This window comes from Ahaetulla prasina, chromosome 3 (genome assembly GCF_028640845.1).
Source record: "Ahaetulla prasina isolate Xishuangbanna chromosome 3, ASM2864084v1, whole genome shotgun sequence".
In the NCBI taxonomy this organism is placed as follows: domain Eukaryota; kingdom Metazoa; phylum Chordata; class Lepidosauria; order Squamata; family Colubridae; genus Ahaetulla; species Ahaetulla prasina.
Genome location: NC_080541.1, coordinates 127,567,352 through 127,593,464, shown reverse-complemented (window position 1 = coordinate 127,593,464; position 26,113 = coordinate 127,567,352). Strand labels below are relative to the sequence as shown.

The 26,113-nt window shown below is 38.5% G+C and overlaps 1 protein-coding gene across 5 annotated transcripts in view; it reads right to left on the bottom strand.

The window, feature by feature from the left end:
- C3H1orf21 (chromosome 3 C1orf21 homolog) overlaps positions 1 to 25,417 on the bottom strand; it is a 143,562-nt gene extending 118,145 nt beyond the window's left edge. Inside the window, exon 1 of one of the 5 annotated variants that reach the window (XM_058176293.1) lies at positions 24,732 to 25,417. In XM_058176293.1, coding sequence (XP_058032276.1) covers positions 24,732 to 25,229 — 498 coding nt within the window. In that variant the 5' untranslated portion in view covers positions 25,230 to 25,417. The remainder of the gene's footprint in view (positions 1 to 24,731) is intronic. The other 4 variants (XM_058176292.1, XM_058176294.1, XM_058176296.1 and 1 more) reach the window with 4 other exon arrangements.
- Positions 25,418 to 26,113: the final 696 nt, after the last annotated feature.

Sequence of the window (26,113 nt, the reverse complement as noted above, 5' to 3'; positions counted from 1 at the left end):
GAATAGAATAGAATAGAATAGAATTTATTGGCCAAGTGTGATTGGACACACAAGGAATTTGTTTTGGTGCATTGCTCTCAGTGTACATAAAAGAAAAAAAAAGAAAAATACCTTCATCGAAGGTACAACATTTACAATACAAATGATGGTCATAGGTTGCAATTTAACCCTTAATGATAGCAACAAAAAGTTACAGTCATACAGTCATAAGTGGAAAGAGATTGGTGATGAAAACGATGAGAAGATTAATAGTAGTGTAGATTTAGTAATAAAACATCATTTTATTTATAAACATTCTTCTACTTCCTACATTGCCCACATTGACATTCTTTAAAAATATTGGATAGTTCTCCAGAAAAAAAGTACTGAATGACAGCCTGACTGCTAATATACAGTTTTATAAGTAGCTGTATCCATCATGGCAGCTATTTTGTGAATAGGATGCGACCCTCGTGATGGTTTCTAAACTTGCTCTAAAAAAATCCAAATGTATCTACTCATCCCACAAGGTCATCTATCTCTAACATGTGAACATATAAAGATCCCACATTTTAAAGAAAATTCCATAATGTAATCCATAGGAAGGAAACTATGTATCTGGGAAACTATAACTAGAAAATAATATTTTAGAGCATTCAAAAGATCTAAAAAACAACAACCACCATAATAGCAGCTGCAAATCATGGTATCCATATGGAAAATGCATGACATTGCAGTTTTACTCCTAAAATAAGCTTAACATTAAGAAAAAAGTTAATTTCAACCCAAGGCTTAGAGTCATGATGGCGAACCGATGGCAAACATGCCAGAGGTGGCATACAGTGCCCTCTCTGTGTGCACGGGAGCCATCACCCCAGTTCAGCTCCGTCACACCAATCAGCTGGGTTTCGGGTATCTGCCACACATGTGCGGGGGCGTGCAGGGGACCGTGCATGCATGCACAAGGGGACGGGAGGCATGCACAGGGAGGTGGGGGCATGGGGGCGCCCCGCACATGCATGCGGGAGTGTGGGGCACATACAGGAGGCATGCGCGCATGCACAGGGGGCAGGGGGCTATGCGGTGGCACGCATGCACGCATGCACAGGGGGCAGGGGGCTATGCGGTGGCACGCATGTGCGCTTTGGACACTCAGTCCGGAAAAGGTTAGCCATCACTGGCTTAGAGAGAAGAAGATACCTTGATTGTGTTCAAGTGTATGGCATAGGTCCAATCACATTCACCATGACCATCTTTAAAAGCAACATCTTTATTTAAGCATGGAAGGTGACTGCAGGCATCATTCATTGTTTTGCATTGCCTGAATCCAGTAATTATGATTAATTTATACTTCCATTTTCTATGGACCCAGGCAATTGAATTAATTCATTAAACCATGGGTAAGTGTATTGTATAAACATAAGAAATTATTCAATAATGAATGAGAGAGAAATGCAAAATTAAATCACATTAACTTTGAATATGCTTCAATTGTTCTTTAGTCAGGAAACATAAAAAATAAACTATAATTAATAATCAGCGGAACTGCTTAACTGTAATACAAAACTGTGCAAATATTTTGACACATAACTAAGGGACTGAGAATGTCGCCTAAAACTATTACAGAATTCAGATTTTTCACAAAGTTGATAGCCGTCTAAGTAAAAAAAATGTAAATCCTTTATTACTTTTATCTCCAAGGTTCCTGTGATATATCTGAAAAATAAACCTAATCATTAGAGCCTTAATATTTTTAAAAAATAGTATTAGAAAGGTTATGCTGCTAGAATTAATAAATTAATATCTTCACATCTTATCCTTATATAGCCTTCAGACTATTTTAAAAAGGCAAGAACATTAAAAATCTTTATGTACAATGAAATGGATTTTGGGTAACTTAGAAATTTTTATCATATAAAGTGTTACACAATGAACATTAAATTCCCCTAATTAAACAGAAATTGGATGAATGTAAGTTAACAGAGAGACATTCTTGACTGTTACATGAAAGATACATTGTGTGGGAACACACAAATTATGAGCAGTAACATTAATTATGTTACATATAGTACAAGTCAACATATCGCATTTTAATTCTGCTTAGAGATAGGTTGAAACATTAGAAGAAACAGAAACATTCGAGTTTCTGTTTCTTAAAGAATTCAGTAACTAACCATTTCCATTATGGCCCCCAAATTAAAACAAATATATTAATTGACAACAAGGATTTTTAAGCATATATTTCACAGAAAAAACAAACTGAAAGCTGGAAACCAAACAGGGAAATTTTCAAAATAAAAATTACTCAAGAATTTGGTCCTCTGTATGCTAGCTTCTCCCTTAATTGATATGCAGCAGGGAATTTGGCTGGAACCAGGTTAATAATCAGACAGAAAAGGTTTATACCCTATTAATAAACATAACAAAGATAAAAACTAAAGAATGTATGTAGAGTTGTTAATTCTGATCCTGATTAAATTACATTTTCTGTTTCCCTACTAATTCAAATGGCAACAAATGAAATGAAGCTAAGCACTACTATTGTACTGCAAAGAATATTGTCACCTGAATTCTTAAAAAGGGAATACTACAAGCTATTACTTCCTTAATAAGCACTATTTTCATTAATACCTAACTTGAACTTCAAAATGCCTGAATAGGAATAGCACTTAGACTTATATACTGCTTCACAGTGCTTTACAGCCCTCTCTAAGCAATTTACAGAGTCAGCATATTGCCCCCAACAATCTGGGTCTTCATTTTACCCACCTTGGAAGGATGGAAGGCTGAGTCAACCTTGAGCTGGTGAGACTCGAACTGTCGAACTGCAGGCTGCCAGCAGTCAACAGAAGTAGTCTACAATACTGCATTCTAACCACTGCACCACCATGGCTCTTATAGAACCATGAAGAACACTGTAAAATGGGCAGAGGAGATACGACATATTTTTTTAAAACACTCCATTTCCTATATTAGTATACTTTCAGAACCAGAAGAATAAATTAAGAAAATGGGTCTAAAGTTTACTGTTACTGTAGTAAAGTTTGAACTAACCTAATCTCCAATTACATCAAACATTACTAATGTGAACTGAGCAGAATCAGATTCAATTCCAGCTACAAGCACATGATTTAAGACCAGTCATTATCTCTCAACACAAATGATCCTACAGGGCTATTGTGGAGAAAAATTGGCGGTATGGCCGATATCAAAAGGAATGTGTAAAAATAATTACTTCCAACAAGCAGGACTAGTAGGATACAATATTGCTATTAGTGTTTGATGGCATAGTTGCAGCAGGGTCAAAATGTTCTTTACAATCATCGAAATGGCAGCTCACCCTACAGAGATCTGAAAAGGGATCATTCCTATATACAAAAATGATTCTAGGAAAATTTAGCAAAATATAGCCTCAAGTAATAGAAAATGAATTGCTCTTTGTGCACCCTAACTATTAAGGCGTGTGGCTGTAGAAATTAGAGACGGTGCTGAATGTGGGAGTTTGTATTTGTTCACATAGAAGAATACTTTTTCAGAAAAATTTTGCGATTTATATAAAAATTCATAATTTGTAAGAATTATATTCTGTTATTCCAAAAGGAATTAAGAATGAAAACTTAATATTGAATTAAAATAAAGGACCTAAGTAGTTTTTTACCTTTCTTGCAAAAGGAAAAATACCCTAACATATTAACTAAAACAGCATATTATGTGTACACTTAAAATTACACCTTTTTTTACATTACAGTTTTCATTGTCTCAAGCCAGCAAAGAAATCAACAGATGCTGTATAGGGTAGTACCTACAATATCTTCTCTTGAAACAAACGAACAAACACCTCACCTCACCAGCAAAATTACCAAAAATTCCAGAAGAATACAAAGCATCTGTCAAAATCAGTGAATTTCAGATTATGCAAAAAAGGTATCTTAAATATGATTGACAAGTTAAAAATCTTCTGATCAAATATTTTATTTCACTGGAATACACTTGACCAAACAAGACAATCATCTCTACACTGGGTTAACATATTAGGATAAATCATGTCTTATTTTATCAATATAATTGGGTGGGTTTTGAAATGGTCTACAGGCAAATTTATTGCTAGATCATCTCCATTTACCATGATGCTAACAGGCCATGTTGTAATAGGAGCCATTCTGTTAATGATGAAGTCTCCCTCTTTCATATCACTATGTAAGAAATGTAATATACTTTTAATATTTTAAATGAGTCCATTCATTTATGATTATGGGTTCCTGCCTCATTTCATTCCTCTTGCCACTTGATTTGTATTTCTTTCTTCCAACTATCAGTCAGTATCCTGAAGTTCCTTAGGTCTTCACAGGAACTTCTTCTACCATATAAATTTTATTTTTAAAAAATGGAAGATAATATAATAACTAACAGAAACTAATGCAGAATAAAGAGAAGGGACTGAGGGAAGCTTCTGATTTCCTTTGCAATAAATGCAAATATGATTACAAAGTTATCTTACTCTCTAATTACAAAAAAGCTCATTTTTTTCTATTTTCAATTTTTTTTTCTAAACATCAAAACCACAAAGCGTAAGAGCCTTTTTTTGCAGAAATAACCCTCACCACATCTCTGACATCAATACAATTGAACGTGTCCAGAAATATTTTACAAGAAGAGTTCTCCATTCCTCTGAAAACAACAAAATACCTTACCCCACCAGACTTGAAATCCTAGGCTTAGAAAACTTGGAACTCCATCGCCTTCGACAAGACCTAAGTTTAACTCACAGAATCATCTATTGTAATGTCCTTCCTGTTAAAGACTACTTCAGCTTCAATTGCAATAATACTAGAGCAACCAATAGATTTAAACTTAATGTCAACCGCTTTAATCTAGATTGCAGAAAATATGACTTCTGTAACAGAATCATCAGTGCTTGGAATACTTTACCTGACTCTGTGGTCTCTTCCCATAATCCTAAAAGCTTTAACCAAAAACTCTCTACTATTGACCTCCCCCCATTCCTAAGAGGAACATAAGGGGCGTGCATAAGCGTGCAAACGTGCCTACCGTTACTGTCCTATTGTTTTTTCTTTTCTTCTTCCTATATACATATATGCTTATACCTCCTTATATTTACTGATATATGTGTTTATATATTATATAATCTTTTTGTATGATACCTACATATATTGTTATGACAAAATAAATAAATAAATAAATAAATTTTTCAGCCAGCCGTAAATTGTAGATATTGTCTTTTCTCTAATCAAACAAATTAATTTAATCATCTCTGCAAGGAGTCATCACTGGTTCTTTTGCAATCTGCCTCTCATTCTTCAGTGAGGTGGTTGATACTGCCCTACTCTATTGTCAGAGTACCATTTTGGTTTCTTAAAAACTAGCTCTCAGAAAACTACACTGGTGTGTTATTGACAGCATCAGACTACACTGACCTGCTACATTGTGATCATCTCGTTCTTAATGTCTTTCAGAAAATTGATGTGCATTTATAAGTATTTTAATAATAATAATAATAATAATAACAACAACAATAATAATAATAATAATAATAATAATAATTTAATTTTTATACCGCCCTTCTCCCGAAGGACTCAGGGCGGTGAACAGGCAGATAAAATAATACAATATATTACAATAAAAACACTCTAAAAAACTTATTCAATATGGCCTAAAATTTAAAATACAATACAAAATATAAAACAAACCCCAATAAAATCCATATTTAAAAACCCTATTTTAAGCCAGTCCTGCTCGGAAGAATAGATACGTCTTCAGCTCGCGGCGAAAGGTCCGGAGGTCAGGAAGTTGTCGAAGTCCTGGGGGAAGCTCATTCCAGAGGGTAGGTGCCCCCACAGAGAAGGCTCTCCCCCTGGAGTAAAAGTACTTACTTACTTGCCCTGAAGCAGGTTCATTCATATCCCCATCTCACAGAGATTACCCTACATACACAGCCACATTTCCTCTTATAGATGCGGATAGAGCTAAATCAGCTATTCCAGGAATTAGTGAAATTATCTCAGTCCAGCTGCTAAGGGTTCTTTGTAAACATACTTTAGAGGTCAGCCATTGCTGTAGATAATCTCTCATATCAAAAATGGAATAATCTCACTAATATGAACATTGTCCACAATTATAATTTATTGTTTTGAAACTTTGCTTAAATTTTAATTACAAACTTTGTTTCTGTGCAAAATTCTCCTTCAGTTCATAGTATAAAATAAGAATCTGCAGACTTAGTAAAACAGGAGAGGCATTTATGCAGCTACAGCAATATTTGAACAATCTATCTTCAAAATGACATTACAGGCATAAGGAAAATGTTGGACTTCAATGCAGTCTAGGTTTATTATCAAGTTAATTACCTTGATAACTGCAATAAAACATGATCAGATGTTTGATACATTTGGATATAGCTTAACAATGGTTCTTGGAACATCTTGTTGTTTAGACTACATTAAAAAATTTGAGATTATATGCATCATCATTTTTGTCTCTAAATCTATCCTAATAATATATACTTGATATAATCTGGCTTTTCTTATAAATAAATTTAGCATCTTTAAGATGGGGTGAGCCACTAAGAAATTCATCAATTTGCTGGTTAGACTATTTAATGAGAAATTGAGAGTATCACACCACTGAAAAAACAAGAATTTGTTTAATTGGTTTCGGATTCCTATAATTCTACTTTGTGGAATCCCTTACTATTAAAAATACACAAACTGTGTTTCACAGACTGTCTTCTTTGGGAAGAACTCTGGATATTCTCTGAAATTCAAGATTCAGAAGGAATGTACTATTTGGGAAAAAGAAAAAAAATTCAGATTGGTCCAGACGTCCTATAGACTATGCCATTTCAGGACAGTTCAGTGATAAACTACACTGACCAGGATACTGCAAGCTGCTTCCCATATGGAGCATTTATTTTTTTAAATGGTCAATCTAACCCTATAGAATTCAGTGACAGGGTGGATCACTGTGGAATACTTCAGAAAATTATATTCCTGAATCAGTGAGCTTTCCCTAATTACAAATATCTGCTATTCAGAAAATTAGTAATACATATTGCCAGGGAAGAATTCTAAACAGAAATGTATTATTCTTGTTCTATGTAATTTTCCTCTTTGAAAATAAAGTCTATTTTATTTCATTCCTCTTCTTTGAAATAAGTTGAGTATATTTATTTATTTATTTATTTATTAATTATTATTTAGATTTTTATACCGCCCTTCTCCCGAAGAACTCAGGGCGGTGTACAGCCAGATTTAAAACAATACAATATACAGATTAAAACAACAATTAAAATAACATTATATTAGTGGCCGAGAAATTTAAAACCGTCAAATTTGACCCATAATTAAAATACCCCAATTAAAATTATTAAAATTCAAAAAATTTAAAAAATTAAGAAATTAAGCCAGTCCCGCTTGGATAAACAAGTGCGTTTTCAATTCACGGCGAAAGGTCCGAAGGTCAGGTAATTGACGCAAACCAGGGGGAAGTTCGTTCCAGAGGGTAGGTGCTCCAACAGAGAAGGCCCTTCCCCTGGGGGCCGCCAGCCGACATTGCTTGGCGGACGGCACCCTGAGAAGACCCTCTCTGTGGGAGCGTACGGGTCAGTGGGAGGCATAAGGTAACAGCAGGCTGTCCCATAAGTACCCGGGCCCTAAGCCATGGAGCGCTGTAAAGGTGGTAACCAACACCTTGAAGCGCACCCGAAAGACCACAGGTAGCCAGTGCAGACTGCGCAGGAGCGGTGTTACACGGGAGCCACGTGTGGCTCCCTCAATCACCCGCGCAGCTGCATTCTGGACTAACTGAAGCCTCCAAGTGCACTTCAGGGGTAGCCCCATGTAGAGAGCATTGCAATAATCCAGACGGGAAGTGACAAGAGCGTGAGTGACCGTGCATAAGGCATCCCGGTCAAGAAAGGGGTGCAACTGGTGAACCAGGCGGACCTGGTAAAAAGCTCTCCTGGAGACGGCCGCTAAATGGTCTTCAAACGACAGCCGTCCATCCAGGAGAACGCCCAAGTTGCGCACCCTTTCTGTTGGGGCCAATGACTCACCCCCAACAGTCAGCTGCGGTTGCAGCTGACTGTACCGGGGTGCCGGCATCCACAGCCACTCCGTCTTGGATGGATTGAGCTTGAGTCTGTTTCTCCCCATCCAGACCCGTACGGCTTCCAGGCACTGGGACAGCACAGACAGATATGGCTAAACTGGAGTAGATCATACTTAAATGGAGTTTGGTAGTTTGCATTTCTGCTTGTTTTGTGAAACCCAGCCATTTCCGTAACAGCCTGGCTGAACCAGATCCTCACTTTAAGCCATAGCATGGTTTATGTGAGCAAAATATGCTATGAGAACACAAGAATTGTATTTTTTTTAAATCCAGTTTTGCAGCTAATTTAATGTGTAGTTTCTTCACAAAAATTCTTGTGCTTAACACTTCAAAGTGACAAAGCTGTTTCACAATAATGTGCTAAATTGTCTTTCACTTTATACACACATACTCATATATTCATCAATGAAATCTGATATATTGAAAACTTTACTAAAACAATTACACACATCTCATGCACAAACTATATAAGCGTCTACATACAATACATATATTACCATGTATCTCAAGGAATGAGTTCTGAATCAAATTCATGTAGCATTGTAAGGTGTTTGGGAGGGATATATTGCCTGCCTATGTATGTATGCACATGCACATAGGTGCTCCAAAATAAAATGTGTAAAAGCTTAGGTAATAGATCTAGTACATACTAACCTACTAACACCCAAAACTAGGTATGCACGCCCCTTACCTCTTCAACACCAATCATATCAGATCTCAAATGCAAATTGATAAATGCAAGAAGCATAGTCAACAAATTACCTGAATTTATCCTCTTATTAAACAGTGGCACATTTGATATCATTTTTGTTTGTGAAACATGGCTGAATTCATCCCTTCCTGACTCCATTATCTCAAACAAAGAATATCAAGTCTATCGATCAGATCGGGAAAACCGAAGAGGTGGTGGAGTGGCTATCTTTTACAAAAAGACACTGAATCTAAAAAATATCCAAGTAGCACATAAACTCTCTCTTCCTGAAACTATAGTATGCGACCTATCCCTTGACACTACTCTTCGATTCTTACTATGCTACAGAGCCCCCGACTATGACATTACCCACGCAAATATGCTAACTTCAATGCTAACATGGGCTACCTCTTGCCCATACCCTCTCATCTTCCTGGGTGACTTAAATCTACCTCTCATTAACTGGACAACTAATGAATGTTCAACTGACCCAATCCATACTACACTATACAACGCTGTTACAAACCTAGGTCTTGAACAACTTGTAACTAACAATACAAGACTCAACAACTGCCTTGACCTCATCTTCTGCAACAATCCAAACTCAATTTACGGACTACAAATTAAAGAACCTTTTTCAAACAGTGACCACTGCATGATTGATTTTCGTCTCAATATACGTCCATACTTAAATCGTCATAACAACAGAACTCCCAACTACAACTTCAAGAAAGCCAATTACGACCTTATAAACAACGATCTTTCATTTCTGAACTGGCAAAATCTGTTTGCAACCTGCATAACGCTGATGACCTCTATAGAATCTTCCTACTTGAAATCAATAGAGTCATTAAATTATATGTACCACGAATGACTACCATGTCCAAGAAAAACAAACTACCCATATCAATAAAAAGCTTCAATCAAAAAAATCCTCTGGAAAAGAAACAAAAAGGCTATGTTACAAACTTCAGAAACCGCTACAGAAACATATGCAACCAAATAAAACTGAATGCACAAATTACCACACCAAGCAAGAAGAGAACCTTCTACGCACAAATTCAATCGTGCCTTTTATAATTTTGTCAACAGTAAACTTAAAGATTCAAGATCCATCCCACCACTAAAAGATTCTAACAACAAAGAATGCAATGACGAAACAGTCAAAGCAAACCTCTTCAACATTTTCTTTGGCTCAGTTTTTGTTAACTCCGATAACACATATCCAACATTCCACAAACGAACCAGCAATGACTATGATGATTTAACTCATATAGATTTCACAGAAGACAACGTTGGTAAAGCTCTTCACAACTTAAAACCATCGCTTTCTATTGGACCTGATGGTCTATGTGCATATTTCTTAAAAAAACTTTCCATTAATATAGCTGAACCCCTAAGTATTATCTTTGATAAAGCTTTCACTACCAGTTCTCTTCCCAAACTTTGGTCACTAGCCACAGTCATCCCCATCTTCAAACAAGGAGACCCCAGCTTAGTCGAAAACTACAGACCGATCTCCCTTTGCTCGTCACCTGCAAAGTCATGGAATCTATCATCAATCAATCCATTACCTCACACTTAGAAACTAACAACCTACTCTCCAACAAACAATTTGGTTTCAGGAAAAGTTATCATGTAACTTACAACTTCTCCACTGCAAAAACATATGGACTTCAAATCTAGATCAAGGCAAATCAATAGATGCAATCTACATAGACTTCTGCAAAGCTTTTGACTCAGTAGTACACGATAAACTTCTCCTTAAACTAACATCCTATGGCATCTCAGGACCCCTCCACAAATGGATATCTGCTTTTCTGTCTAACAGACAACAAGTGGTCAAAATTGGCAATGCTTTATCAAATCCTGTTCCTGTCAAGAGTGGCGTTCCTCAAGGCAGCGTCCTTGGACCAACACTCTTTATTCTATACATTAATGATCTTTGTGACCATATCTCAAGTAATTGTGTTCTCTTTGCTGACGATGTCAAACTATTTAACACCACAGACAACACTTCTATCATTCAAAACGACCTTGACCATCTAACTGCTTGGTCTAAAAATTGGCAGCTCCAAATTTCAACCAGCAAATGCTCAGTCTTACATATAGGAAAAAAGAACTCTAAAACTAAGTACATACTAGATGGACATTACCTTACAGACGACCCCCATCCCGTTAAAGACCTTGGAGTTTTCATGTCAAATGATCTAAGTGCCAAAGCCCACTGCAACTACATAGCAAAAAAAGCTCTAAGAGTTGTAAACCTAATTTTGCGTAGCTTCTTTTCCAAAAACACCACACTACTAACCAGAGCATATAAAACATTTGCTAGACCAATTCTAGAATACAGCTCACCTGTTTGGAACCCTCACCACATCTCTGACATCAATACAATTGAACGTGTCCAGAAATATTTTACAAGAAGAGTTCTCCATTCCTCTGAAAACAACAAAATACCTTATCCCACCAGACTTGAAATCCTAGGCTTAGAAAACTTGGAACTCCGTCGCCTTCGACAAGACCTAAGTTTAACTCACAGAATCATCTATTGTAATGTCCTTCCTGTCAAAGACTACTTCAGCTTTAATTGCAATAATACAAGGGCAACCAATAGATTTAAACTTAATGTAAACCGCTTTAATCTAGATTGCAGAAAATATGACTTCTGCAACAGAATCATCAGTGCTTGGAATACTTTACCTGACTCTGTGGTCTCTTCCCATAATCCTAAAAGCTTTAACCAAAAACTTTCTACTATTGACCTCACCCCATTCCTAAGAGGACCATAAGGGGCGTGCATAAGCGCACAAACGTGCCTACCGTTCCTGTCCTATTGTTTTTCTTTTCTTCTTCCTATATATGTTTATATGTGTATATACTATATAATCTTTTTGTATGATGTTGTGACAAAATAAATAAAATAAATAAAACATCCAACAATCTACTCTTCACCATTAACACAGTGCAGGCAAGATAGGTCGTACACTGTACTTTGATGCATTGCCAGTGATTCAAAAGATGGCTCTACCTGATGTGTATATATATATATATATATGGTGTAATGATAAAAAGCTGCAAACATTCCAACATATTTTATTTTTGCTATGAAGCAATGCCAGAGAACAGAACACATGGTAGGCTAAGAAAACAGATTTAACTTTAGTCATTCAAATGGTCTCAGTCATACAGGCAATTCCTCTTAATAATCAAGCAATTCAATCAAAGAGATTTATTTTTAAAAAGTTATATAAAAAGAATACTAGCTCAAGGTTGGGTGATACATCAGCAACCAAAAAGAAAAACTATCCTGAAATGAATTTGTGTATTCACAGGCAATTAAAATTTATCTGAGAGAAACATTATAGACTAAGGAAGCAAAAATGACCAACTATTCATCAAACAGTAGTCTGATCACTGGGATAGAGAAGAACACAACTTCCAACCATCAATAATTTAGTATAAAAAAAGTGGCAAGGAAGCTGTTAACTTAATGACAGAGACTCATATTAAACAGGCAATAGGTTATTTGCATGATGATTACTGAATTTTATTATATCTACTGGCCCATCACTAGGAACACTGTGGACATAAAACCTGAGGAAATCCCCAACATTGACTAATAATGATCAAGAACTTCCTTGGGGATAAAAAAAAATGATTCCAGCAATTGCTTAATCAGCACTTGTTAAATATGTAAAGCGAGCTCCCATCCATGAAAATCTTTGCACTGTGGAAAGGGCAGTCTTTGGGGGATATTGTTTTAAATGGTGTACAGCTTGGCATTATCTGTGAACCAGACCACTAAGAACTATTCAAACATTGCCTTAACACAAATGTAGAAACCTATAATACCATGCACTACTGGAAAAGAAAACAACAAAATCTGCAATTTTGTGTCCTGGTTTAAGCAAACTAAATTTAAACAACTTGCATGCATACTAAGCATACTTTATAAAAGTACCTGGGAGAGTTGAAATTAAAAACAAAGCAAAATAATAGAGAAATTGTAAGCTAATATGAAAGTTCATTAATATGAACAGGAATTATGGTAGATTTACTCACTGTATACTTTACCTTAACTTAAAGCATATCTCATTCTTATTCTGCAGAAATGCTGTTACATACTCAGCTTATGTTTACAACAATCATAATAAGCAAATAATTGTACACCTTTATAGATGTACTAAGTTTATAGATGAACTATGGAAGGAGGATATACTCATACACAGAACTCCCCAAAGGTCACTGCTTTGTTGGAATTTGCAACCATCTCTCTCAGACCCAAATCAAATGCAGCATAAGCCCTGAACAAAAATGGGCAAAGCTCATGTACCGTATATACTCGAGTATAAGCCGAGTTTTTCAGCACGTTTTTTGTGCTGAAAAACGTCCCCTCGGCTTATACTCGGGTCTATACGGCTTATACTCGAGTTTTGTTTTTTTTTTAAGCCCCTCGGCTTATACTCGAGTATATACGGCTTATACTCGAGTTTTTTCTTTTCTTTTTCACATTTTACGGACGGCGCGGGAAGCCCTGCCGGTGCAGTGAGAGGGCGGGCGGGGGCCGCCAGCCTTCTCAGCTGAGGAGGAGGTTTCCCCAACCGGTAGGTGCCTCATTTCCCACCCTCGGCTTATACTCGAGTCCCCAGTTTACCCCAGTTTTTGGGGTAAAATTGGGGACCTCAGCTTATACTCGGATCGGCTTATATTCGAGTATATACGGTATGTCCTTTTGCATCTGGAATGTAATGGTTGAACCAAATCAAATAGTCTGAGCATAAAAAAATGAACGATAGATAAAAATTGTTTTTTAAAAAAATTGTTCTTATATCAGCTGTCTTTCATTGTAGAAATACAATAGTATTCAAAATCAAAAGTATTCCACATATGTGAGCATACTTAAAACAGCACAGAATTATCAGCCATATTTTGGAAATGGACAGGGAAAAATTCTTTATTGTCTTCCTAATGCTCATTATCTTTTCATGTTGCTATTTTTCTTTTTATTTTCTAGAATAAGGCCAGAAACAATGACCAATCTTATTAATGAAGCTGTGTCAATCCCTTATCATTTATTCCTTTTTACATTCTTCTGTTTCAGAAGTATTTTAAAATGACAGCATTATTTCTACTGAACAGTTTGTTGGAGCAACCCCTTTAAAGTAATCCATTGGACTAAGCCAACATTTTAATGATTAGTTACAATCTGATGAAGAGATTAGCTACTTAAATAATGCAACACAAAATGTGATGCTGTTTTTTTTCCAACCTACAAAAAAATGTGTCATTTCCAAATTGGAGAGCTCACTTTATATTTGAGAAATCATAATGGAACAACTTATACCCCTCCACTGTGTATGAATATTCAACAGCATTTACCAGCTGTGTTCCTTTTATAGACTTGAAGGCATTTCAAACAAACATATCCTTTAGCACCTTTGATCATTTTTACTTTACTTGATTAGAATCACTCAACTCACCAGCCGAATGCAGAAACCTCAGTTCCTGCAGTCTACTCATGAGGAGCAACTCTCCAGAGTGCAGGTGGATGATCTCATGATCTCTCCTTTTTCCAGAGAAACTTCGCTGGCCAGAAGTTACTTTTTGACCTCCAATCTCCACCTCAATGCTCTCCTTCAGGGACAACTAATTTGCCATGAATCCCACCCCCCAGAAGTTTCCCCTTGGATCAGAAATTAATCTGGCTAATGAATACATTTGCCTGCTCTGCTCCCAAATGCTCATGCTTTTTTAAAGGGTTCTGTAACTGTTCCATTAATAGCTTAGTAATATAAACCATTGCTGCAGGGATCACGTAAACTATGAGTGAATGGCAATAATCCCCAAAGTGTGTGTCAGGGCAAACTAGTGTGTTCCTGAAGGCCTTGCAGCAAGGGAAAAATGAAATATAATACATGTGCCTGCAAGTACAAAAAAACTCACCCACAGTTAAGGTTAAAAGGTTGTGCCAAAGGATAGATTAGAATCAGGATCTCTCTCAGTTAACATTCCTAGCCAAGGTGACAAAGGCACTCATCAAACTTCATTTATCCATATCTTCGCTGCTACTGAACAATGTTTCCACAGACAAGAAGTCTTTTCACTAACTGAAATTCTGCTAACCTTTATTTTTGGAAACTGCTACAATAATTATGTTTTATAGACTTTGGTCCTACACGCTAGAGGAGGAATGTTTTACTATTATTTAAGATAGCCACCATGGTCTGGTTTTCACACAGCACCACATCATAAGAGATGCATCTGCCTGTCTAGTTGAACCAACTTATTAACTTATTAAGAATGAGCTATACCTTTTCAGCTCCTCCCATAGAATTTTACCTTATCAGGAAGTGGTCATGTGATCATCTTTTGCAACCTTCTGACAAGCAAAATCAATAGGGAAGCCAGATTCTCTAAACAACCAACTTAACAACTGCAATGATTCACTTAACAACTGTGGCAAGAAAAGTTGTAAATGGGGCAAAACCCACTTAACAAATGTCTCACTTAACAACATAAAGTTTGGGCTCAACAGTGGTCATAAATCGAGGACTATGTATGTGCCATTTTTGATTTGAAGATACTCTGATGAGCTTTTGAAGGATCTCCAGATTATAAGAAACAGCTTCAAGCACTATTGTTTTACGAAAAAAAATACCATCTTCAGTGATATTTTACTGCAAGTTTTAAAATTACATTTAACCACATGTAAACAACGTTACTACCTTTATTTATTTACCAATAGAATGATTTGAAACAGTATTTTTGAATATACAAACCACAGTTGACCTAAAGAATAGGAAACAAAAATATTTTCCCATACCCAATCTGTTCATTGGTTTAACACTAGCTTGCACATCACTACACTTGTTTTCCACCAATTTGTGCTGGATAAAACAGATACATTTTATCCTAGAGTTTCCTATGTTTTTGATACCATGACAGCCCAAATTCCTAACCACTTTGGCTATTGACTAAAAGTTCTCCTCAGATGCATTCCGAATGTATTTTCTACAAAGTGAATTTTGTTAAACTGTACTTGAGAATTAAGTGAATGCAGAAGTTTTCACTCCCATTATAACAGTTTGTGTAAGGGTTACTTGTTGGCCCCTGAGGCATTCTTTCTAACCATCAAGAAGTTGGCTTTGGAAAATACAATAGTATCAAGAAACTTAAAAGAAATATATTGTGTTTATTACTTCAAAAATGCTTTGGATTATGGCTAAGAATTAGGAATCCCTCTCCAACCCCATGTTCAACTCAGGTTAGAAGACAAATTATGGCAGGTTTTTTTTTTTAATTTCTTGTTATCAGTCATAAAGGAATTTACTTGGGATGCTAAGTGACCTCTCATCCAGGCACTGTTGAGACATGCATAGCTACCTACATGGCATACAGCAAACATAAATTCATGAAAAAGGGAATAATTTTTGTTACAGTGTTGAATACAAATTCCATTTATTTTTCATTTTCTTCCTCCTCTTTATGATTCTGACTGATAATAAGAAAGTGGTTCCAGGGATATGTCTGGCTGAAATATGCGGATATTCAGCCTAAAACCCTGGTTCTTTTTGTTTACTTGGAATCCAGCTTCTAGAGCTTCAGTTATGATTAGCTACAGGCAACGCATTAGATTATATGTAACATAAATAAAAATTAAAATGCAAATTGATATTTCTTAACAATAACATACTGTAAATTAAAATTTACAGCTGACTGTTGGAGGCGAGTTATTGGCCCCAAAGGATAGAGTGCGCAACTTAGGTGTCCTCCTGGATGAACGGCTGTCATTTGAGGATCATTTGATGGCCGTCTCCAGGAGGGCCTTCCACCAGGTTCGCCTGGTTCGGCAGTTGCGCCCCTTCCTTGATCGGGATGCCTTGTGCACAGTCACTAATGCGCTCGTTACCTCTCACTTGGATTATTGTAATGCTCTCTACATGGGGCTCCCCTTGAGGTGCACTCGGAGGCTTCAGTTAGTCCAGAATGCAGCTGCGCGGGTGATAGAAGGAGCTATGCGTAGCTCCCACGTAACACCGCTCCTGCGCAGACTGCACTGGCTACCTGTGGCCTTTCGAGTGCACTTTAAGGTTTTGGTTACGACCTTTAAAGCGCTCCATGGCTTAGGGCCTGGGTACTTACGGGACCGCCTGCTGTTACCGCATGCCTCCCACCGACCCGTACGCTCTCACAGAGAGGGACTTCTCAGGGTGCCGTCCGCCAAGCAATGTCGGCTGGCGGCCCCCAGGGGAAGGTCCTTCTCTGTGGGGGCTCCCACACTCTGGAACGAGCTTCCCCCGGGTTTACGCCAAATACCTGACCTTCGGACCTTCCGTCGCGAACTGAAGACACATCTTTTCATTCGCGCGGGGCTGGCTTAAATTTTATCGATTTTAAATTTTTTATTAATAATTTTAAATGGGGTTTTAGTTTATTATATATTTTAAACTTTTTAGGCTAATTATAAAATAAGTTTTTTAATTTGCATTTTAAATTGTACATTGTATTGCCTGTTTTATTTTTGCCTGTACACCGCCCTGAGTCCTTCGGGAGAAGGGCGGTATAAAAATCAAAATAATAATAATAATAATAATAATAAAATGCAAATTGACATTTCTTAGTCCAGGGGTCTCCAACCTTAGCAACTTTAAGCCTCGTGGATTTCAACTCCCAGAATTCCCCAGCCAGCTTTGCTGAATTCTGGGAGTTGAAATCCGCCAGGCTTAAAGTTGCTAAGGTTGGAGACCCCTGTCTTAGTCAATTACTCTAGCCCACAGGTAAGTCTTGACTTATGACCATAATTGAGCCCAAAATTTCCATTGCTAAGCAAGGTAGTTGTTAAGTGAGGTTTGCCCCATTTTATGACTTTTTCCCCACAGTTGGTAAGCAGATCACTGCAGTTGTTAAGTGAATCATGCGATCATTAAGTGAATCTGGCTTCCCCCATTGACTTTGCTTGTTGGAAGCCAGCTGGGAAGGTTAAGAATGGTGATCACATAACCTCTTTCATAAATGCATGCCAGTTACCAAGCACCCGAATTTTGATCACATGACCATGGAGAAGCTGCAAAGGTCATAAGTGTGAAAAGCAATCATAACTCATTTTTTTCAGTGCTGTTATGATTCTGACTGATAATAAGAAAGTGGTTCCAGGGATATGTCTGGCTGAAATATGCGGATATTCAGCCTAAAACCCTGGTTCTTTTTGTTTACTTGGAATCCAGCTTCTAGAGCTTCAGTTATGATTAGCTACAGGCAACGCATTAGATTATATGTAACATAAATAAAAATTAAATTGATATTTCTTAACAATAACATACTGTAAATTAAAATTTACAGCTGACTGTTGGAGGCGAGTTATTGGCCCCAAAGGATAGGATGCGCAACTTAGGTGTCCTCCTGGATGAATGGCTGTCGTTTGAGGATCATTTGATGGCCGTCTCCAGGAGGGCCTTCCACCAGGTTCGCCTGGTTCGGCAGTTGCACCCCTTCCTTGATCGGGATGCCTTGTGCACAGTCACTAATGCGCTCGTTACCTCTCGCTTGGATTATTGTAATGCTCTCTACATGGGGCTCCCCTTGAGGTGCACTCGGAGGCTTCAGTTAGTCCAGAATGCAGCTGCGCGGGTGATAGAGGGAGCTACGCGTAGCTCCCACGTAACACCGCTCCTGTGCAGACTGCACTGGCTACCTGTGGCCTTTCGAGTGCACTTTAAGGTTTTGGTTACGACCTTTAAAGCGCTCCATGGCTTAGGGCCTGGGTACTTACGGGACCGCCTGCTGTTACCGCATGCCTCCCACCGACCCGTACGCTCTCACAGAGAGGGACTTCTCAGGGTGCCGTCCGCCAAGCAATGTCGACTGGCGGCCCCAGGAAGGTCCTTCTCTGTGGGGCTCCACACTCTGGAACGAGCTTCCCCGGTTTACGCCAAATACCTGACCTTGGACCTTCCGTCGCGAACTGAAGACACATCTTTCATTCGTATGGGCTGGTTTAAATTTTATCGATTTTAAATTTTTATTAATAATTTTAAATGGGGTTTTAGTTTATTATATATTTTAAACTTTTTAGGCTAATTATAAAATAAGTTTTTTAATTTGCATTTTAAATTGTACATTGTATTGCCTGTTTTATTTTTGCCTGTACACGCCCTGAGTCCTTGGGAGAAGGCGGTATAAAATCAAAATAATAATAATAATAATAATAAAAAATGCAAATTGACATTTCTTGTCAGGGTCTCAACCTTAGCAACTTTAAGCCTCGTGGATTTCAACTCCCAGAATTCCCCAGCCAGCTTTGCTGAATTCTGGGAGTTGAAATCCGCCAGGCTTAAAGTTGCTAAGGTTGGAGACCCCTGTCTTAGTCAATTACTCTAGCCCACAGGTAAGTCTTGATTTATGACCACAATTGAGCCCAAAATTTCCATTGCTAAGCAAGGTAGTTGTTAAGTGAGGTTTGCCCCATTTTATGACTTTTTCCCCACAGTTGGTAAGCAGATCACTGCAGTTGTTAAGTGAATCCTGCGATCATTAAGTGAATCTGGCTTCCCCCATTGACTTTGCTTGTTGGAAGCCAGCTGGGAAGGTTAAGAATGGTGATCACATAACCTCTTTCATAAATACATGCCAGTTACCAAGCACCCGAATTTTGATCACATGACCATGGAGAAGCTGCAAAGGTCATAAGTGTGAAAAGCAATCATAACTCATTTTTTTCAGTGCTGTTATAATTTTGAACTGCCACTAAACAATTGGCTGTAAGTCAATGATTACTTGTATTTGAGATTCCAAAACAAAGAACACCCTTTCGATGATAAGATTATCTACATGCATTTAAAGAATGAACAGAATATTATCATAACCACTCCATCAGGTAGATTTGAGAGGAACTAATAAAAATTTTAAAAGGTTGATGTTATGCTAAGACGTAGAACAAGTCATACTTATTTTTCTTAAGAGGAAGACTAAGTTTTTCTCAAACTGGTTCATACATCTTTCATAGATCCCTGCACCTCCATTTTCTAGGTACAATAATTATGGAAGTTGTTCATCAGTCCTCTTATAAGTGCATTTATTTTGTTGTTATTATTGTACATATATCCTGTCTTTCCACTGAAACAAAAGGTAGCACTAATGGAAACCTTCCCTCATTTTATCTTTTCAAGATAAAATTTTAGGATGAAAAATGATGCTTGGCCAAGTCATCAAAGCAGGATTTGAACTGGGCTTCTTCTTAGACCCAGTTCAACATTTTAATTATTGGTTCTCTTAAAAGTACACATCTCCAGCCAAGAGAAATAAGATCCTTCAACAGCATAAGCAACTTTTTACTAGTTCCAGAATATAGTCCAACAGTTCAGGTGTATAAGACAATAAAATATACCGTATAAGACACACTCCCCTCCCCCCACTAAAAGAGGGTGGAAATGTTGGTGTGTCTTATTAAAAATAACCTGTTTTTTGCAAAAACGGAACGCACAGAGGGTTTGGGAGGGAGGCCTGCAGAGTGCTCCTGAAGGCCAGGGAGGGCAAAAACTGGCCGCGTTGAGGCAAAAAAATATTTTTTTTCTTGTTTTCCTCTTTGAAATCTTGGTACGTCTTATACTCCAGTGTGTCTTATAGTCTGAAAAATACAGTATTCACATATAGTTTAGTCTGATCCCCCTTTTTCAATGGAAAAAAAGCATCTCCGAAGGAGGATATTTATTTGTGTGTCCATCTTATCCAAACGTTGCTGAAATATACAAAAATGAAAACCAAAACCCTATATATTTTGATATAAATTATACTCTTAACTGAAGGTAGAAATGTTTAATATTAAAAAGCACTCCTCTCCCCTTTCCTTTCCATCCTTTCACGTTTTCTGGCCATAGTTCACAGGGCTAGAAAACAAACACATGCAAAATACTGTCAGATGCATATGCTGTAGAAAGAGACATAGTCCAATTCATTGTGTCAGACATAATTGCCCCAAAGAAAGCAGATAGGAAGATACACACATACAGCAGTGAACCCAAGATCCTCTGTGGTCTGCCATTGTGTAAGAAGTCACTCTTTATCTATTCATGTTGCTTGCTGGGAGGGCAACTATAACCCCTAAAGTAAAAACACAATATAAATATGACAAAATTAAGGATATACACAGGGAATAGCTCAGCTCAGTCTAACAACAGCTATTCAGTACACAAACCATAAAATCACTAGCCGCAGAAAGGGATGTTCCTCAATCATAACTAAAACAGGGGAACTTCCTTAAACGGCACATCTACTCTTGCCCAACTATACCCCCCACCCACCCACTGTATCATGCAGAACAGCCATAGCAGGAAACATAGGTTGTTGTTGTTATCTTTTTGGCAAGCCAATACTGTATTAAGCAACCTGCAACTGAACAATGTAACAGCTCACAGAGCACTGTTGGCATAGCAACAGACAGGCCCACCACAGTGTTATTTTTACCCCAGACCTCCACTCCCATACTTAAAAAGTCCATTTTCTAAACTCAATAGCAAAGTATTTCTTCACTTCTATGATGCTTACTGACTCCAGGATCAGTTCTATGACCCTAAACTCTAGCAAGTGTCATTGTATGACAAACATTTTATCAGAATAGAAGCCTCTTGCATCAAATCTTAGAACTGTAGAGTAAAATATGCAGATATTTTCCCTTTTAAACCATCACAAAAACGTTAGTCAAAAACAATTATCATTATATAAGGCACTTTTTGAATGATGAAATATTTTCTCACTTACCCCAAAAACTATCCTGTAAACCAATCATGAGTAAATGACAAAAATTGACAATTTTCACATCATCTTCCGTTCTCCGATTTTACCAAATGTATGCCTACATAAACCCACATACAAACCTATATTGGTTAAACAAGATAGAAATAAATGCCTAAAAAGTTGTAAGACCACATATGGAAGTCAGAGAGAAGGAAAAAAAATAAGGGAGGAAACAGAAATATGCACATTAGAATTGCAGTGGTGTAAAAAGCTGAAGTTCATTTAAAAAAAAAGATTTCTGTTGCACAAAAGCATTCACCTTCTATCTATCAATCTTGAAGAATATTGAATGTTGTAAGAGGGAACTATGTACAGATGTTGTCTACTAACACCCAGTCCCAAAGCCTGTTGCAAGACAGAAAGTGAAAAATGGCTTTCAGCTGCCAATATTATTGCACAACAAAACACACACCCTGCTGTGTTCTGCTGCTGCTATAACATAAGCTATCAAAAAAAAAAAGAATATGACATGGAGTTTCAGCATACGTTACTGAATTGAGAAAAGGTAAGTCATAATTCTTGGGTCTTGTCATTCTGAAGATGGTTGTACAGGTATTATCAGCATATCTGCAAATCAGAACTATGAACAATCCCAGTGCTTAAATCTTTTCCCCTGCCAACACTACCACACTGACAGGATTTCTGACAGGTCATCCATGTCTTTAAACTTTGGAAAAAAAATTAATCATAATTAGCAAAACTTCCTAAAGCACACACTGACAAAATGTGGAGCCTAAAAATACATTTGATTTCAGTTATAATTAAAATTATGAGGTCATTAAATGTTTTTAAGGTATCAAAATAGAGTCACCTACACACAGAGACATAATAGCCAGTAAGAAGAAGACAAAAATTATGTGCAACTACAGTAAATTGCTAGTCTGAATCCCTTTTCTACATCATGCTATTACATTTGGTATGTTCATATGGTTCAATTAAGGATTAGGGCTCCCTTGCTACACTGTAGCATCTAGTAAGTTACCTACAATGTTTCAGTGTTACTAAAACTAGTGTTGTTTTTCTTATATTAAAATATGATTGTATATGTTCAGAATACTGAATACAAATTTCATACCAACTTGCCTAAGAATCATTCCCTAGACAATCAGGCAAGACAGCATCACTAAATAATCTGACATCATTTTTTTTTACCAACTCAGAATATTATGAGAGGTATGCACGATTTAATCAAAATATTTAAATAGAGACCAATGAAGTTAACATGTGAATAAATCTGCCCATCCAAAAAGATAATATGATCTATATTATAGGGAAATAAGATTTAGAAAAAATGCCAACTGTTAAAACTTCTCAGCATTAGGATAAGCTGTCAAAGTTGTAAAACCTCCTCACTTCTGGAGAGGATTTTTAAAAAGATAAATCAACACGTGTTGGGAAAATTTCGCCATAGTATCTCAGCTTCAAGAACTGAGGAGAAGGGGCTACACTAGGTTAACTAGTTCTTTTTGCATTCTAAGTGATTTCTTGCAAATAGAAACTCTTCTCAGCACCAAATGAATAGAACATGAAATCTGATTCTACTGAACAGCAGTGCATTTGAAATCATCTGTCAGACAAATGTGAACACTCTGACTGCAAACTTGAAGCTGTAGGGCAGAGCTTTCCAACCTTGGCCACTATGTGGACTTCAACTCCCAGAATTCCCATTTCAATTCATATGTCTTTGAATACTTAGCAAGCAATGGGCAAACTCATCCCATCATTCCAGAATTATTCTTCACTGGCATACATAAGCAGCAAACAGTAGTTTTCTATCACAAACAGGAAAAACTCATAGCAGTATAAATTGCACAAAGAAAACCTTGTGCAAAAATGGCTCTCTAATGCAGTTAATATTTCCAAAAATGCAACTGACACATATAGGAGCCAGTGAATGGCAAATAAATAAACAAACAAACAAATAAACAACTCTTCCAAGTTTGCAATACAGTAACACCTCCAAAAGTACTGACACACCCTAAAGAAATGAAGCTTTTATGCACTAATTGGAGAGATTTTAGGGAGACGCCTTTATTACTACTACTCACACTGCTAAATGCAGCTTGAAAACAAACAGGAAGCCCTCCACTGGCCTCTTTGGGAGGAAGTCTAAAACTGCAAATATATCTATCTATCCATCATCATGCCAGGGAAAGCAGAGTCTGACACCTACAGTTAAGTCAGCAATAATGTAAATGCTGGCTTTCTTATAGAGATTGCACGCTGAAATGTATTTTCTTTTAAACTGGAGAGGCTAACAACAGGATTTTAAGACCTAAGTGGTTTGGTTTTCTTTCTTTTTTTTTTTTTTAAAAGAAGTAAGTCCCAAAGGGAACTTACGGTAATTATTATTAGTTAACTTTTACAAACGAAACACAAAAACAATAGGTGAATTTCAGATACTCCTTCAAACAACTGCCAGCAGCTACATGACTGGAATATTCCGATGAAATCTGGCTCCCAGTATAGCACTAAGAAGTATTTATGTCTGAATTCCTCTATGGGGAAACAACATGCGTACAAAAATAAACAACAGAGACGTTCATCTATTATTATTATTTTGTTTCTTCTCCAGAATAACTGGAACGGAAGGAGATGAGAAACCAGATTATTTTTCCCTCACCAACCCAAGCCATGGCTTGTCACCTAGTATAAGGCATTTGCCATACCGTAGTGGGAAGCACAGCAACCCAAAAAAAACACACCGCACACACAAAAAGGTCAACATTAAATGAGAGAGAAAGAGAGACAGCTAGAGATGAAAAACAGGCACCCAAATCCTGGAGGGCCTAAAATCACCTGCCAACCCATCTTAACCAAGCCCCGGATCAAGAAAGATGCTCGCCCTCGGCAACTTGGTCGAGGGGGAGGATGCTTGGGTGCCTTTTGCTCAGCGCCAAGCTCTGGGTCGCAGCTTAACGCCAAACGTCCAAAGTGCGGAAAAACCAGGCCTCCCAGGACCTGGAAAAGGCAGCAGCAGCACCAGCAGCAGCAGCAGCATCGCTTTCTTCCAGCGCCAAGAAGCAGATCCCTAATTCTCTCCCGGAACGGGGGGGGGAGGCTCTTTGACGGGCGCGCGTTGACATGCAGGCGAGCGGGCGAACCCCGAGAGACTGCGCGGGTGGCTGTGTATCGCTCTCACCTTAGGAGCTCCGCTGCCGAACGGCCTTGGCCGTCTCCCGTTCTCAGCCCCGACGGCCGGGCTTGCCAAGAAAGTGCCCTTCTTGGGCTTCAAGTCCCCGGTTTGACGGCGCGGCGGCTCGCTAGTTTTGCAGGGCTGCTCCCGGCTGCTGCTCGGGGGAGAGGGAGGGAGGGAGGGAGGCAGGAGAAGGTCGCGAGTTGCAGCCGGTCCGCGCGACCGCCGAGGCAAGCAGGGAGAGAGCGAGCGCGAGGCTGGGGAAAAAGAGCGAGCGAGCGAGCGAGCTGGCAGCGGCGGCAGCAGCCTAGGCAAACAGGCGGGCGCTGGGCGGCCTCTCCGGGGAGTCGGAGGCGGGACCGAAGCGAGGAAGGGGCGGGACGCGCAGCAACGGCTCTGGAGCACAGGAGAAAGAGGAACTCGGCCCGGGAAGAAATAAATGGAAAAAACGAGAACGACGTGGGAGCGATGCGGCTCGTTACAGCCCGCTCTTCCTTTACGCATATCCTACTTGAGCCTCTCAGCCTTCCGGAGCGAAACTCCTCCCTCCGGCCCAGGGTGCCCACGCAAAAAGCATCCTTTCTTTTTTTTTTTTCTTCCCCCCCTCCTTTCTCCCAGCCGCTTGACAGAACTGCAGCCGGGGGGTGGGTGGGGTTACGGGGGTGGGTGGGAAACAGCTGGTAAGCACACCTGGCTCCGCTCAAGAAGCCCGCAGGAGGAGAGACCTCGCCCCGGCTTCAATTACGGCGCTGCGCCGACAGAGGCGTCAAAAAAAAACCCGAAGCGGTAGAATCCCGAGGTGTTTGGCTGGACTGTGCCACTTCGGATGGGCAACGCGGGGGTTGGAGGTGGGGGGGAAATACTGTGCTTTTATCTTTTAAAAAAATTTACTGCAGAAGAGGGAACGACGCCGAACGTTTTCTGTCGCTGCGTTCTTTTTTGCGCTCTGGGGGGGGGGATCTCTTTGGGTCCCTTGTGTCAAAACAAAGCAATTGCCAGGGTAGAACAATAATTCCCATTGCATTCTAGAATGGTACACTCCAACCTTATTCCACCTCTTGGTACCCAGTCCAATTCTGGATTATATTCATTGAGCAAAATGTGGATGCTATAATTTAGACAGTAGTCCATATGCCTTCCTGCCTCTCAATCTCTCTAAAATTCAGCTTTCTGCAGATAAAACAATAGCACAACAGGGGAGAAGGTTCTTTCTCCTTCTCTTCAAGTGTTTTACTTTCAGGGATCTTTTTGAAACTAGTGCCACGCAGAAATGGTATCACTCACCTCTACTCTGACGTGGTAAAAATCTGTTAAGCATTGTAGTCTGCTACATGCAAAGATGTGGTCTAATATTTTTCACTTTGGCACAACTCAGGCTGGTGCTCCTG